This window comes from Cornus florida, unplaced genomic scaffold, assembly GCF_030987335.1.
Source record: "Cornus florida cultivar Cherokee Brave unplaced genomic scaffold, ASM3098733v1 CherokeeBrave_3.0.0_Hap2_Chr01, whole genome shotgun sequence".
Classification (NCBI taxonomy): domain Eukaryota; kingdom Viridiplantae; phylum Streptophyta; class Magnoliopsida; order Cornales; family Cornaceae; genus Cornus; species Cornus florida.
The window spans coordinates 87,503,566-87,519,551 of NW_026775571.1; the positions used below are offsets into that span (position 1 = coordinate 87,503,566).

At 41.8% G+C, this 15,986-nt stretch overlaps 1 protein-coding gene across 1 annotated transcript; it reads left to right on the top strand.

The window, feature by feature from the left end:
• Window positions 1-352: 352 nt before the first annotated feature.
• LOC132305988 (endoplasmin homolog) lies at window positions 353-15,250 on the top strand. The gene is made up of 6 exons (XM_059803234.1): window positions 353-1,103; window positions 1,626-1,779; window positions 1,860-1,940; window positions 2,063-2,174; window positions 2,537-2,676; window positions 15,003-15,250. The coding sequence occupies exons 2-6, from the start codon at window positions 1,705-1,707 to the stop codon at window positions 15,123-15,125; spliced, it is 531 nt and encodes a 176-aa protein (XP_059659217.1). The 5' UTR covers window positions 353-1,103; window positions 1,626-1,704; the 3' UTR covers window positions 15,126-15,250.
• Window positions 15,251-15,986: the final 736 nt, after the last annotated feature.

The window sequence follows — 15,986 nt, forward strand, 5'->3', positions numbered from 1 at the left end:
TGGTAGAGAGTGAATTTGGTTTAAGGGCTATACGCGGGTCATATTCCCACTACTTTCTTAAAATTTTAGGGCAAATCATTTCAGACCACATACATACGCCTCCATCTTTATCCTCGTTCTCAACTCTGAACTTGCCCTCTCTTTGTCTCTGCGACTGCAAACTACAAAATCTACAAGAATCAGATCAGCCTCCCAAATCGTCTCCTTCTCTATTCTCGTTCTCAACTCTGAACTTACCCTCTCTCTGTCTCTGCAACTACAAACTATAAAATCTACAAGAATTAGATCAGCCTCCCAAATCACCTCCATCTCTATTCTTGTTCTCAACACTGAACTTGCCCTCTCTCTCTCTCTGTCTCTGTAACTGCAAACTACAAAATCTACTAGAATCAGAACCCATATCGGCATATCATTTCAGATTGTTCAAAATATCAAAACCCATATCCTTCAGTTTCCATCGCCCGCTGTTCCAGTTCGGGTTCGCCGTTCGCAAGCTTCAGCCGCTAACCCTCTGTCTCTCCACTCTCAAGCCCCTCTCTCTACAACTGCTAACTTGTATGTATGGGTTTTATTTTATTTTATTTTTTCCAGTTAATTAAGGTCCGTAATTCTTGTTTTGCAAACTAAATCCTATTTAGTGAAATGTTTTGCAGGATTTGAAAGACTAATTAGTAAATTTGGGTTAAAACAAGCTTAAGGTTCTTATACAGGTAACTCATTTCTCTAATTATTCAATATAAATATTTTTAGGGCAAATCATTTCAGCCTCCCCAATCACCTCCATATCGATTCTCATTCTTGACTCTGAACTTGCCTTCTTTCTCTCTCTCAGCAACTGCAAACTACAAAATCTACAAGAATCAAAAGTTCAAAATCCATATAATTCAGTTTATCTATCTATCTACAAGAATCAAAATTTCAAAACCTATTACCTATATCAAAACCCATATCAGCATATCATTTCAGATTGTTCAAAAAATCAAAACCCATATCCTTCAATTTCCATCGCCCGCTGTTCCAGCTCAGGTTCGCCGTTCGCAAGCTTCAACCGCTGGCTCTTTGTCTCTCAACTCTCAAGCCCCTCTCCCTGCAACTACTAACTTGTATGTATGGGTTTTGTTTCAATTTTTTTTTTTTTTCCAGTTAATCAAGGTCTGTAATTCTTGTTTTGCAAACTAAATCCTATTTAGTGAAGTTTTTTATAACTTTTTTTATTTTTTTATAAATTTTAGTTATAAATATTTGTGAAGATAATGATTGAATTTATGGAATTCTGAAATTTTAGTACTGGGTAGGGGTCAATTTGATACTGCATACTTGTATCAGAATTGGGTTTTTGGTACTGGGTAGTTTCACAGTTGTAATTTATTTTTTCTTTAGTTTGTCTACTGTTCTTATGAATTAGCTAATTATTGAGGAGTTAATTGATTTTATTTTTGAATTAAAACTTGGATGATTATATGGTTTGATTTGACGTAGTGACTACACCTTCAGCCCCTTTCAATTGTGGGTATAAATTCTTAATACATTTCACAATAAAACTTTCCTTCATACTGTGTGTGTGTGTGTGTGTTTGGTTAGCATTATTTGGGTATTCTAAAAGGAAGTACAATTTTATGCTTCAGGGAAGCGGAGTTGATGTAAAAGAGATCACTCCGCAGTAATGCTAAGAAATTCGAGTTTCAAGCTGAGGTGTCTCGGCTCATGGACATCATTATCAACTCTCTTTACAGCAACAAAGATATTTTCTTGAGGGAGTTAATCTCCAATGCTTCTGATGTGAGCATATTTTACTTGTAATTTTTTTGGGATTTTCAGATTTTTTGATGATTATTTATAAGATATTATTTCAATTTCAGGCGCTCGACAAGATTAGGTTCCTTGCACTCACTGACAAGGAAGTTTTGGGTGAAGGTGATAATATTAAGCTTGAGATCCAGGTTAGTAAGGGATCGTTTTAGTATTGTACTTGTAGTCTGAACTTTCAATTAATATTAAATATGGTGCTTTTAATGGTTTGAAAGAGTATTAACATGTTAAGCGTATAATCTGGTAAATGCAGATCAAATTAGATAAAGAAAAGAAAATTATTTCCATTCGTGATAGAGAGATAGGTATAACGAAGGAGGATTTGATTAAGAACTTGGGAATCATAGCCAAATCTGGAACATCAGGTATCTTTATTTGTTTATTTATTTTTGATAAATTTAGGTATCTTTATTTTGTAAAGGATGAATGTATTCCAATTAAAACATCAACTTTTCTTCTTTCCTTTGTGGGATTGAGGAATGATGGGCATTGATTAAATTTACTTTTCTATATAGCTTTTATTAAGAAAATGTAAACAAGTGGAGACCTTAATCTCATTGGTCAGTTTGGTGTTGGGTTCTACTCAGTATATCTTGTTGTTGACTATGTTGAAGTTGTTAGCAAACATATTGATGACAAACAGTATGTCCCTTTGGGCCATTCCATTTTTAAGCAATTATTACTATCTTATGGTAGAAATATGATGTTTATTTAATTATTTCCTCAGGTATGTATGGGAATCAAAGGCTGATGGAGCATTTGCTATTTCTGAGGATGTTTGGAATGAGCCACTTGGTCGTGGAACTGAAATCAGATTGCATCTTAAAGAAGAAACTGGGGGAGTACTTGGAGGAGAGGAAATTAAAGGTGTGTAAACTAAAAATGTATGATGAATGATAATTTTCAGTTGGTTTTTAGATTAGTACCTTTGTCTTTATAATTTATAATACCTATATTGGAAGCCATGTTCATCATTGGTTTTGTGACCACTTGCTAGGACATAAAATTACTTATAACCATAAGTTCATTCTGATTCTGTACTTGCATATTTTATGTTTCACATGAGGTAAGAAAGCCTCAAAGCCTACTCAAATTTTTATTTTTCCCATTTTTCCAGTGGTATTCCTACCTGAAAAAGAGTATTTGTTTCATGAAAGATGTATGTCAATACACTTTACAGAGAGATTGAACTACTTTATACCACTATCGATGCATCATTGCACTTCCCCCATGTGGAGGGAAAAAAACTCCCTCCAATAAAAAGCGCACACGTCATCACTACACATATCTACATTCCAAGGACATATAAGGCCCATCATGCTCAAGCCCAAATTGAGGGTATTTATAGCCCAAGACCATTGTTATTTGTCCTCTAACCTCCATCAAGGCCGAATTAAGAGGTCATCAGCCCAACTTGTTAATATTTAACATCCGGTCCGTTACTCAAGCCCAGCTGGATCAGAATATGTTCAGCCCAGTTATTCAAGAATGCACAAGTCCTACCAGTTGAAGGATTTACCGTAGAAGGAAAATTCTGAGATAGGAAGTTTTGTACAAGGCAAGTTCTATGTATGGAAAATTAGACAATGGAAAGAACTCTATTAGTAAAGAATGTTTATATAGAAAGAATTGGAGGGCAAGCAATGCGAGTCCTACCATAATTTTACAATCTTTTGTATATAAATAGAGGCTAAGACCTCCAATAAAGGGATCAAGCAATTCTACGCTTCGAGATATATTGTTCTTGTTTATTTTACTATTGATTGAGTGAGTTGTTTTATTTTTCTTAATCATTATTGGTTGAGCAAAATTTTGTTGAGCGAAATTTTGCACCTACACTTTGGCGCCGTCTGTGGGAACCGTATAAAAATATACTCCCACTTGTTCTTCAAATCAAATCCTTAGTCGTATCTGGAATGTCAAACGAAGAGTCAGCAATGAATCAACAGATAGAATTGATGCAAAAGATGCGAGAGGAGTTCTTGCACCAATTTGAGACACTCCGGCAAGCAAACGATACAAGTGTCCCCCAGATAGCTGCGCTTCAGCAGCAGACTCATACGCTGCACACGGCAATGGCCAGGCTAACGCCACAACCACCACCAGGCGATGCTGCAGCACCACCTCTCACCCAGAATTTACCTCCAGTTCACGAGCCTCCGGCCAACGGGACACCACCCAATGGGGCTCGACCTAATGAGGTTCAGCAAAAGCAAGGGACGAGGTCCGAGGCAGTTGCTTCGGATAATCTCCCGTGCCGCACACAGGACGAACAGGCCGAGTCCAGCCATAGGCTTACGGTATGGTCCAATGGCGTTCCAGATGGCGCACGCGTACAAGATGTCTTCGACGAAAAGAAGCTATTAAGAGTTCAGACACCAGCCGAGATGGTTAGAGAGCACAAGAACTCCTTGGTCAAGACCCCCTTTACTGACGATGTGTACCTTGTAGAGAGACCAAAGAAGTTCACTATGCCATCCTTCACCCAGTTCGATGGGGCAGGAGACCCCTCTCGGCATCTCGATCATTATGCGCAAAAGATGGCACTGGACGATCATAACGATCCGTGGATGTGTAAGGTTTTTCCTACCAGTTTAACCGGAGCAGCTTTAGAATGGTTCAGGAATAGGCCACACAAGTCTATCCCTAATTATGAAACCTTGTGCACTATGTTCTTAGCCCAGTATTGCGGAAATAAGAAGCAGAAGAAAAGTATCGCCAGCCTTTTCACCATAAGGTAAAAGAAGGGAGAAACTCTGTAAGATTTCTTATCCAGATTTAACATGGAAGCCTCGGAGATAGTAGATTGCCACCCTGCCATGGCAATCGAAACATTTAAGTTGGCAATGATCCAGGGAACCAAGTTTCACACATCCTTGATCAAATATTCCCCCCCCCCCCCGGATATGCAGACTTTGAACGCTAGGGCACAAATCTACATTCGGTTGGAGGAAAACGTAGCCCACCGTGCACAGCACGCTACCCTCGTCACAGTGGAAAACAAGTCTCGAGAGAAAGCTGCAAGCACAAGGATGCAGAAGGTTCCTCATACCGCCACACAAGTCACCCAAGTGCCTGAGAAGAGGCGAAGGACAGAGGACAGGCTTACCCCTCTCCGTACTACCTTAACGCGCCTATTCCAAGAGAATAAGACGAGGTTCGCAACTCCTCAACCCATGAAACAACCCTTGGAGCAGAGGGACAAAAGCAAACATTGTGCCTACCATAGAGACTATGGGCATACCACCAATGACTGCAGGTCCCTTCAGCGATAGGTAGAAAGCATGATAGCGAGAGGAGAGTTGGTGGAGTATCTCGCCACGAAGGAGTACGTAAAACCTCGGGAGGTTAACCCTCGACGGGTGGAGGGCGGTCAGGTAAAGGTTATCCATGCCATACACGGAAGGTCAGAGGATGATGAAGAGTCTGAAGAATTGTACAGATCCAGGCTGAGAGAGGCTCATAAGTTACAAAGATTGTCTTCAGTAAACACGATTGCACCAGGCAGCATCAACATTGGATTCGGTAACAATGATCTGTCTAGAGTCCAGCGCCCGCATGAGGACCCCTTGGTCATCAGCCTCCTGGTAGCGAATTATATGATCAGGAGGGTGCTGATAGATCCGGGAAGTAGCGCCAACACCATTACAAAAGCAGCCTTCGATCAGCTGGGGGTCTCACCATCGTCCATCAGGCCAACTTCTAGCCCCCTAATAGGGTTTGATGGTACTATGGTGAATCCGCTTGGGGTGATCGATCTATCCGTTACTGCAGCAAAGAGAACTCTGAAGGAGAACTTTATAGTGACGGAAATTCATCCATCTTATAACCTCATTATGGGGAAAGGTTAGATCCATCGTATGAACGGAGTCCCTTCTACTCTTCATCAAGTAATGAGGTGTTTATCCCCAGATGGCAGGGAGGTCATCGACCTCTAGGGAGACCAGGTTGCTGCAAAAGAATGTTACATGCTAACGCTACATGAAGCAAAGAAGGCATCGAAATCACCTCCGTTAGAGGCGAATCCCAAAGACGCAATCAAATAGTAATTACAGTATCCTCTGCCCAAGTATCTCAAGGCAGAGGAAGAAGCCGAGGTTGAAGCACCTACCGAGGAATCCCTCAAAGCTATAGAGGTAGTCCTCGGAGACCCTCAGAAAGTCACCTACATTGGCTCATCTTGCATAGCCGAAGAGAAGGAAGCATTGATCAGGGTCATTCGGTGCAATTCGGATATCTTTGCCTGGGATCACTCGGACATGGTAGGGATCGATCCTATGGTCTTGTGCCATAGTTTGAGGGTTAACCCAGAATTCAGGCCAGTCAAGCAGAGGCACCGACGGTTTGCACCTGAACGGAATCGCATAATAGCTGAGGAAGTAAATAAACTATTACAAGCAGGATTCATTCGAGAGGTGCAATACCCACAATGGCTCTCAAATGTAGTAGTCGTTCAAAAGAAGAATGGGAAATAGAGGGTATGTGTAGATTATACCAACCTTAACAAAGCTTGCCCAAAAGATAGCTTCCCTCTGCCTAAGATTGATCAAATGGTGGATACTACGACAGGTTATGAGAGGCTCACATTCCTCGATGCATACTCCGGCTATAATCAGATTCCCATGAATCCTGAAGATGAGGAGAAAACCGCTTTCATCACAGAGACGGGCACTTACTACTACAGAGTGATACCCTTCGGTCTAAAGAATGCCGGAGCCACCTACCAGCGACTTGTCAATAAAATCTTCAATAATCTACTGGGGAATATAGTTGAAGCCTATATCGATGATATGGTGGTCAAAAGTATACGGAAAGAGGACCACCCGAAGCACCTCCAGGAGGTCTTTGATACTCTCAAGAGGTACAATATGAAGCTGAACCCCACTAAGTGCTCCTTCGCCGTCTCGTCAGGACAGTTCCTCGGACACATTGTAAATAAAAGAGGAATAGAAGTAAGCTCAGCTCAGGCAAAGGCACTCATACAGAACCAAGAGCCAAAAACCCGCAGGGAAGTGCAGGTTTTAACCGGCCGAATTGCGGCTCTCAGCCGGTTCATATCCCGATTATCTGATAAGTATAAACCTTTCTTTGATGCTATTCAATCCAAAAACAAAGATATGTGGGGACCTCAGTAGTAGGAAGCTCTCAATTAATTGAAAAGCTACATGACAAAACCCCTAATCCTTTCTGCTCCAACGCCCGGAGACATTCTCATCCTGTACTTGGCAGTATCAGCTGTAGCAACAAGCGCAGTGTTGATTAAAGAAGGAGGCAAGGTTCAGCACCCAATCTTTTACACAAGCAAAACGATGACGGATGCCGAGACACGGTACAGCAAGACGGAAAAGGTAATCCTGGCGTTAATTTATGCCAAGAGGAAACTTCGACATTACTTCGAATCTCACAGCATAGTGGTACTTACAAATCACCCTATATGGGCTATCCTAGCTAACCAGACTTATCTGGTCGAATTACAAAATGGGCTATTGAACTTAGCTCTTTTGACATCACCTATGCACCGAAGGTATCTCACAAGGGGCAGTCAGTAGCGGATTTCCCACTAGAGTATGAAGATCAACCTGAGGAACCGACACTTCAAGAGCCGTACTGGGAGTTACGGGTTGATGGCTCTTCCAACCAGAAAAGGGCAGGGGCCGGGATTGACATCACAACACCCGAGGGTACCAAGCTGCAGCAGTCAATTTTGCTAGATTTCCCAACTACTCATAACGAGGCCGAGTATGAGGCATTGCTTGCCGGACTTCGGCTAGCTAAACAGCTACAAGTACGGTGTTTAAAAGTTTTTAGTGACTCACAGCTTGTGATCAATCAAGTGACAGGGCACTATTCTCCCAAGGAGGAACGTATGAAGTCATACAAAGATACTGTAGAGAGTGCTATCCGGGAGTTCGATCAAATCGAATTCCATCAGGTACCACGAAATGAAAATGCCGAAGCAGATCGATTGGCCGCAGCCGCATCATCTTCAGACGAAGAGTTGATTCGGCTTGTTCCAATCGATGTTCTCGAAGAACCCAGCATTAATCCCCGGCAAGAGGTGATGGTGATCCCGGAAGTTCCATGCGAGCCATGCTGGATTGATCCAATCGAGGCCTACCTCAAGGAGGGAGTTCTCCCAAATCAAAAAGCTGAGGCAAGGAAGCTTAGGCTTACCGCGGCTAAGTACTCAATCATCAATAACCAATTGTACCGAAGGTCATTCTCCGGTCCTTATCTCAAGTGTTTAACCCCTACTGAGGCTCTCACAATTCTAAAACAAATTCATGAAGGAGATTGTGGAAATCACTCGGGAGGAAGATCCCTTGCACACAAAATTCTAACCCAAGGTTATTTTTGGCCATACTTGGCTCGGAATGCCGAGGAATACTCAAGAAGATGTGACAAGTGTCAGCGCTATGGTCCAATAAAGCATCAACCTGCCGAAGGTTTGCACGCCATGGCTAATCCATGGTCGTTCGCCCAATGGGGGATTGATATAATAGGACCGTTACCCAAAACCATGGAAAAAAAGGAGCATGTGCTTCTACGGATTACTTCACCAAGTGGATGGAAGCTGAAGCCTTCTCTAGCGTCACCCACGAAGAAGTAAAGCATTTCATTTGGAGCAACATTATTTGCCGGTTTGGGGTACCAAAAGTTATCGTAATGGACAATGGTAAGAACCTCGATAACAGAAGTACAAGAAAGTTCTTTAGCGAACATGGAATCCTGCAAAAATTAGCTGCAGTTAGTCATCCACAAGGCAATGGGCAAGCTGAAGTAACTAATCGCACGATATTCGAGTGCTTAATGAAAAAATTGGAGAAATTGAAGACAAAGTGGTACGAGAATCTCCCTCAAGTGCTCTGGGCCTATCGAACCACTCCAAGACGACCCACGGGAGAAAGCCCATTTGCTATGGCATATGGATCCGAAGCTGTCATTCCTACCGAGTCCATAATCCCAACCCTTCGGACATCCTTGGTACTGGAAGGGAACAATGAGCAACAACTCGAACATAGCCTTGATCTTGTGGAAGAAAGGAGAGATGCAGCAGCAATTCGGCTCGCGGCATACCAACAGCAGGTGTGTAACAGTTATAACAAACGCGTCAAATTCAGGAGCGTTGTGGTAGGCGATTGGGTTTTGAAGCAGGAGACAGCTCATGTAAAGAAACTGGAACCTAATTGGACCGGACCCTACAGGGTTACCGAAGTAGTGGGGAAAGGAGCATATCGTTTGGCCGAAGCTGGCGGAAGTCCCATTGCGCGTCCTTGGAACGCAATACACCTGAAAAGGTATTTCCATTAGTTAAGTTTGTCAATTTTGCTACAAATTCTTCACAAATAAGGCTGAGTATGTCCACAGTCAGCCAAACTTTTCTTTATTTTGCTTCTATATTCAGTACAACTCTACTCTATTTTTGTTTCTTTTTATAAAAATGGGGGGCCATACTACTCTATGATTATGCAACTTTTATGCATGCATCGCATTAAGCAATTTTTATGCATGCCAAGTCATACTATGCATTTTTTATGCAATTAGAAGCAAACTGCTAAAAAGCATTCGTCACAATGATTTTTTTTTTTTTTAAAAAAAAAAAAAAAAAACATGAGTTATGGCCTGTGCTTAAAACTTTCTATCCCACATCGACAAAAAAGTATGTGCTACATTCTGTTATATATGGGAATATTCAAATAGTTAATTACGGTGTAAGGAGGGCCCACTGGTATTTAAGGCTGTCAAGCTCGATACCAGAGGCATTCCTTACACCGGCCTTTTTGACAAAATTTAGTCTATATCCCACATCGGATAGAAATAGAAAAGAAATGCGGTTCATATATGCGTGGTTCACAACATTTGGTTGCAAAGAAGGGAGTATCAGTGGAGGAGGAAAGTCTCCAAAGTCAACAAATAGGAAACTTCACAGCCACTATTACTCGCTTTCTTGGCCTCTTATCATTTTTGAATCCTCGGCCTCATGATAAGTTGTTTGAGAAAAAATATAAACAAACTTCCCCTCAGGCTCAACGCCGGGGAGCAGTTCATTCGCTTCGGACCCTAGGTGTCCGGTTCGGCAAAACCTCCCCTCAGGCTCAGCGCCGGGGAGTAATTCATTTAACCTCCCCTCAGGCTCAGCGCCGGGGAGTAATTCATTTAACCTCCCCTCAGGCTCAGCGCCGGGGAGTAGTTCATTCGCCTCGGACCTTGAGTGTCCGGCTTGGCAAAACCTCCTCTCTGGCTCAGTGCCGGGGAATAATTCATTTAAACCTCCCCTCAGGCTCAGCGCCGGGGAATAGATCATTCGCCTCGGACCCTAGGTGTCTGGCTCGGCAAAAATCTCGCCTCGGACCCTAATTGTTCGGCTCGGCAAAAATCTCGCCTCGGACCCTAAGTGTTCGGCTCGGCAAAAATCTCACCTCGGACCCTAAGTGTTCGGCTCGGCAAAAATCTCGCTCCGGACCCTAAGTGTCCGGCTCGACAAAACCTCCCCTCCGGCTCCGCGCCAGGGAGTGTTTAATTCGCCTCGGATCCTAAGTGTCCGAGACAGCTTCAGACCCTAAGTGTCCTATTCAGCACTATTCCTCCATGACTCAGTGCCGAGGAACAATCCTCCTCGAAACCTAAGTATCCGAGACAGCTTCGGACCCTAAGTGTCCTATTCAACAATATTCCTCCACACTCAGTGCCGAGGAATAATTCACTTCAGACCTCTGGTGCCCGGATCAGAACTTTTTCCTCCGGAATCCAAGTGTTTAATACCCTGTGGATGTGGATATATCATAAGTTCATCATGATCCACCCCACATCAGCAACACACGAGAAGGAAAGAGTATGTATACGTCTACTGCAGGCAAGTAAAAGGCACAGTTAAATCATTGTCCATATGAATCATCCTGAGATATCAACTAAACTATTAAAAGGATTTCCTTCTTCCCACCATCCTTGCTTTTTCTCAGATAGCATAAATCCGAAGCATAAAGACAATGTGTTTTGTTTAAACACATTACCAGTCAGAAAAATATAAACAGTATCAAAAGCATACAGCAAAAAAAATCAGGTATTGAAAGCCTAAAACAAAAAATTATATTCATTATCCCAAACATACTGTCCATAAAAACAAAATACATGGTTCTACTTCCTCTTCGGATCGAAGGGAGTAGATTCAAAAGCATCCACTACAGTAGGACTTGGGGTAGGAGGAATTGATGCCGCAGGGGCAGAAGAGCTAGGAGTACCCTTCAGGTGCGCCTTCACCATCTCGGCAAAGCGAATTTCAGCTTCCAAAGCCTCTGGCCCTTCATCATATGGGAAGTGCACTCCCACCTGCTTGTCAAAAGTGTCCGGATCCATCGTCCTAGGGCCTGAGCCCTGATTATAGCCAGACCGGAACGCTTTAGCACTAGCCAGGTGTGCCAGATAGGAGTAGCGCCCCTGCATTTGCTTCCTCGCCTTGAAGCAAGTAGTAAGAACCTCGGTCAGGCGTTGAACTTTGGCCTGAAGAGAATCCACCTTAGCCTCAGAGGCTGCCAACTGCCTCTTATACGCATCCTTGGCTTCAGATGCTATCTTCAGATTGGTAGAGGCAGTGGTGGCTCTTTTCTTTGCATTGTCAAGATCCTTTTCCAGCTTCTTGATGGAGAGGGATTGGGCTTCAGCGGTGGCGCAGAGGGCCATGGTGTGGTATAGACTCTGTATAAAAGAGGAACAAATATGAGCATAAATGGAAACATAAGCAAGCAAGAGTAACATAATTCTAAAGGAGCAATGCGAACCTCTATGGCCCGGACCGGGGCAGAGGGGAGTAGTTGTTCCAACCCCATTTGGCTGATGGCTTCCTCATCCTTTGGGAGCCACATCCCTCGAGCTACCGCCAGTGCAGCTGAAGGGTCTGTAATCACAGAATCCCCTGAGTGCAGGACTGACTTGTCAGCCTTGGTGAAGGAAGGAGTCCAAGGAGCCCCAGTCTCAGCCAGAACAAAGGCCCTGACTTCATCTTCAGGTTCGGCCTCTCCAGCCTTTTTCCCTCTGCTTTTAGAAGGGACCTTGCCCTTGCCAGAGGATGGGGGGTTAAGGCGAGATATCTTCATTGGTGGTTCCTCAGCCTCCACCTCATCCTCAGTAAATCTAGTAACGACCAAGGGTTGGGCATCTTCAGCTTTCTTTTTTAAAGCCTCAGCCCTCCGTATATCCTCATCAGTCATGGGGAAACTGTCAAAGGATGGTAGAGACAGATCCATGAGGTCTACAGCAACAACACTGGAGGCAATATCCTTGAGGTTTGAAGAAGTTAGCAGGTCCTCGATAGGCGAGAGGTCACTCCAGACTCGTTCCTCAAGAAAATAAAATCTGTTCCTTGCTGCGGAGGATGGGAATGTAGCTGAAAAAACACCAAGAAACTCATAAGTACGGCAAAACATTAAGACTTGGCAAGAAAAACAGCCAGAACACTTGGTATGAAGGGAGGTTAAGTATTCTATACCTAATTTCCCGAACTTGCGCGGGATGGGGAGCGTAATTGATTGGGGCACGAACCATTTTCCTTTAACTATAACCATCCTTTCTTTCCACTTCTTTTCGGATGAAGGAAGGTTCATGCATATCCTCTGATGAAAGGGAGAGGTAAAAAAGAAGCGACCAGGCTCGGTCCCATGCTTAGATATATTGTAAGTAAGCAGAAGGTCGGCAAGGGTCAAATCCAGAGCCTCTAATTTCCGGCGCACCAACAATGCTGAAAGGATGCGAAAGAAATTAGGATTTACCTGAAGGGGGGCAAGACCTAATTTGTTGAAAACTAAATGATAGAAGGGATGAAGAGGGAATCGGAGGGCATTAAGATGCCCTACCGAAAGAAGCAATTCACTCTCTTCAATTCCCTCACCGGAGGTAAAATCAGCACCCTCGGGATATTCTGCAATTTCTACTCCCTCAGGAATATCAAATTCTTCCATTACTGAAGCAATAGAGAACTTGATACGGTAAATAGAGATGATTGCTTTCCTCTCTTCATGAGTAAGAACATAATCAGAGCCTGAGGTGGATGTCTCGGCTGGAAGGGGGGAAGTACCTAATGGATTCAACGAAAGACGATCTGTAGAAACCCTAGGAGGGGGAGCCCTAATGCGAACGGGGGAAGATGAAGGTGTGGATTCAGAAGTCCCAATGTCTATACGTTCGGGAGTAGATGAAGTACTCATAATGAAAGATTGAAGAGAAAGATGCGAAAAAAAACTAACCTGACAAAGCGATGGAATGAAGAACGCAGAAGTGCAGCAAGGGCGAATGTAACTCTTGCAAAATCTTGTATGACGGAGTAATAATGAAAGACCTCGAACCGTTTCTAAAGCAAAGTAAAAAACCGGTTTCAATTCCCTCTTTAATAGGAGCCGTCACTCAATTAAAAATGAAATTTGGGGCAAAGTGTGGAGGGAAAAAAACTCCCTCCAATAAAAAGCTCACACGTCATCACTACACATATCTACATTCCAAGGACATATAAGGCCCATCATGCTCAAGCCCAAATTGAGGGTATTTATAGCCCAAGACCATTGTTATTTGTCCTCTAACCTCCATCAAGGCCGAATCAAGAGGTCATCAGCCCAACTTGTTAATATTTAACATCCGGTCCGTTACTCAAGCCCAGCCGGATCAGAATATGTTCAGCCCAGTTATTCAAGAATGTACAAGTCCTACCAGTTGAAGGATTTACCGTAGAAGGAAAATTCTGAGATAGGAAGTTCTGTACAAGGCAAGTTCTATGTATGGAAAATTAGACAATGGAAAGAACTCTATTAGTAAAAAATGTTTATATAGAAAGAATTGGAGGGCAAGTAACGCGAGTCCTACCATAATTTTACAATCTTTTGTATTCCAATAAAGGGATCAAGCAATTCTACGCTTCGAGATATATTGTTCTTGTTTATTTTACTATTGATTGAGTGAGTTATTTTATTTTTCTTAATCATTATTGGTTGAGCGAAATTTTGCACCTACACCCCACACTGCCACAGCTACCCTCTTCAACACTCCTATATTAACTCTGTCATGGTTGTTGAGACCTTGCCACTTTCACTGCACTATCTATATATGTCTACTATATTGTATTCACCTATATGTGTTGGGAACATGCATGGCATGTGTCCTATCCATCTTTTAGTTTGTCATTTAGCAATGGTTATTGTATTTTCTCACGTATTTTTTAGTAACATTATAAGCAATGCGAATGGTCATTGGTCTTCAATCTGAGCATTCATATTCTGCTTTTCCACGAGGTATGAATGGTGGTGCACTTATGTAGACATTTAGTGGTGCTTTTTCTTTTTCTGATTCATTGATGAATTCTTAGCACTCGTTTTGCTTAAACAGTCATCTTGGCACGCGTGAGAGAACTTGGATATTATATTCATATTAGGTGTGGGAAAACTTAAAAAAGGTAGTCCACTATGTGTCTTACAATCCATCTGCCTCTCTTTCCTACCCATGAAGAAAAAAATTAATTGGTGCACTAATATGGGGAAGGATTTCATTTGTTAGATAATGGAAATCAATTCTTCCCTGACTATATTTTTTTCCCAGTATGGAAAGTTGTATTGGTCTATGATTTTGTTTAGGCTGGTTTGGTTATGTATAGAAGAGTTTATAGTTGATCAACTAGCTGTGGGGTGCGGACATAGAGGTGAGTCAGTTGACCTCAAAGAGATACATTGTACCATGAATGAGAAGAAAATCAAAGGACAGATTTTTGCTGCCCCTATGCAAACAGAGGCAGTAGATCAAATATTATATGATTATTTTTCACTACGATATCTTTGATACGTAATTCTTTGAAATTGAATTCTTGAGTTGCCATTTTTTAGTAGTAGAAATATGGTCCTGATTTATGCTACTGAACTTAAGTGTCTCATTTTTTGGTAGTAATTTCACTGATATAGTGAATTATGCTTTATGTGCGTGATTTATATGCTTGCTTTTATTATGAAAATGTTAAGGATTAAAGAATCTTATACCCCTCTATTCTCTGGATGGATTTCCTCAAGATTTATTATTTCCACATGTGCTTGCTTTATTATAGTATGAAGAGTAGATCTTTCAATGTACCTTTATTATAATACTTGCTTTGCTTGGTTTAATTTTGGCAACTTTACAACTTGATTTACATTAATTCTCTTACTTCAACTATTACATCTTTGTAGGTCAAAGCTAGGATTGCGGGTTGCGATTGCCGTTACTTCTTTTGTTGCAGCTATATTTTTTGTATGGCTCATGAAAAAGTTGCAAGAAGATATGAAGAATTTTTGTTTTATTTGGTTAAGTAAATATATAAGGTGTGGATTATGTACTTATTTGAAATTTGTATATGGCTAATTTTTGTATAAAACAATGATTTGGAATTGGTTATATATATATATGATGTTACTGGTCACTTGTAAATTATTTTGGTTATAATGCTATTTTTTATTTATTTAGGGTTTGCTTATGGGGTCCTTCCAAGGCTAGTAGTAGGGGGGGGGGGAAGGCTTCAAATGGGCTACACTATTTTTTTTTTTTAAAAATTATATAATACTTTCTACCACGGTTATGTACTGTGGTAGAAATTCTATTACTCTCTAAGAAAATAGACTTTTTACCACGGTGCAAATAGACTTTCTACCACGGTGCAAAACCATGGTAGAAAGTCTCTACTTTACGACCACGGCTGTTTCTACCACGGTTCAAAACCGTGGTAGAAAGTCTTTTCCACCGTGGTAAAAAGTCATTTTTCTTGCAGTGATGCTATTATCTGATTCTTATTATGCATGTTTCTAGAATAAATTGATGTGTTATTTTAATTATTATATCAATTATTGGACTATATGGATGTAATGCACCGGTATGGGACGGTGGCATTTTGGGGACGGATTAATCATAGATCTTAAATCCTACCTATTTATTTATAAGGGAATGGATTAACCAAAGAGGTTAAGTCCTCCTTATTTATGCCAGGCCATTGTATCAAGTGGATGACATTTTTATCCTATGCTTATACGGACTTTATATATATGATTATGGTGCCATGATATGAGCTTGAGTCTCAGGATCATGGTTAGGGTGCGTATATTGCCTAGGATGGATAATTGGATATAGAAGACATTTGTGTGCCCTAGTAGGTCTAGGTACTCATGCTCACTTTATATGCG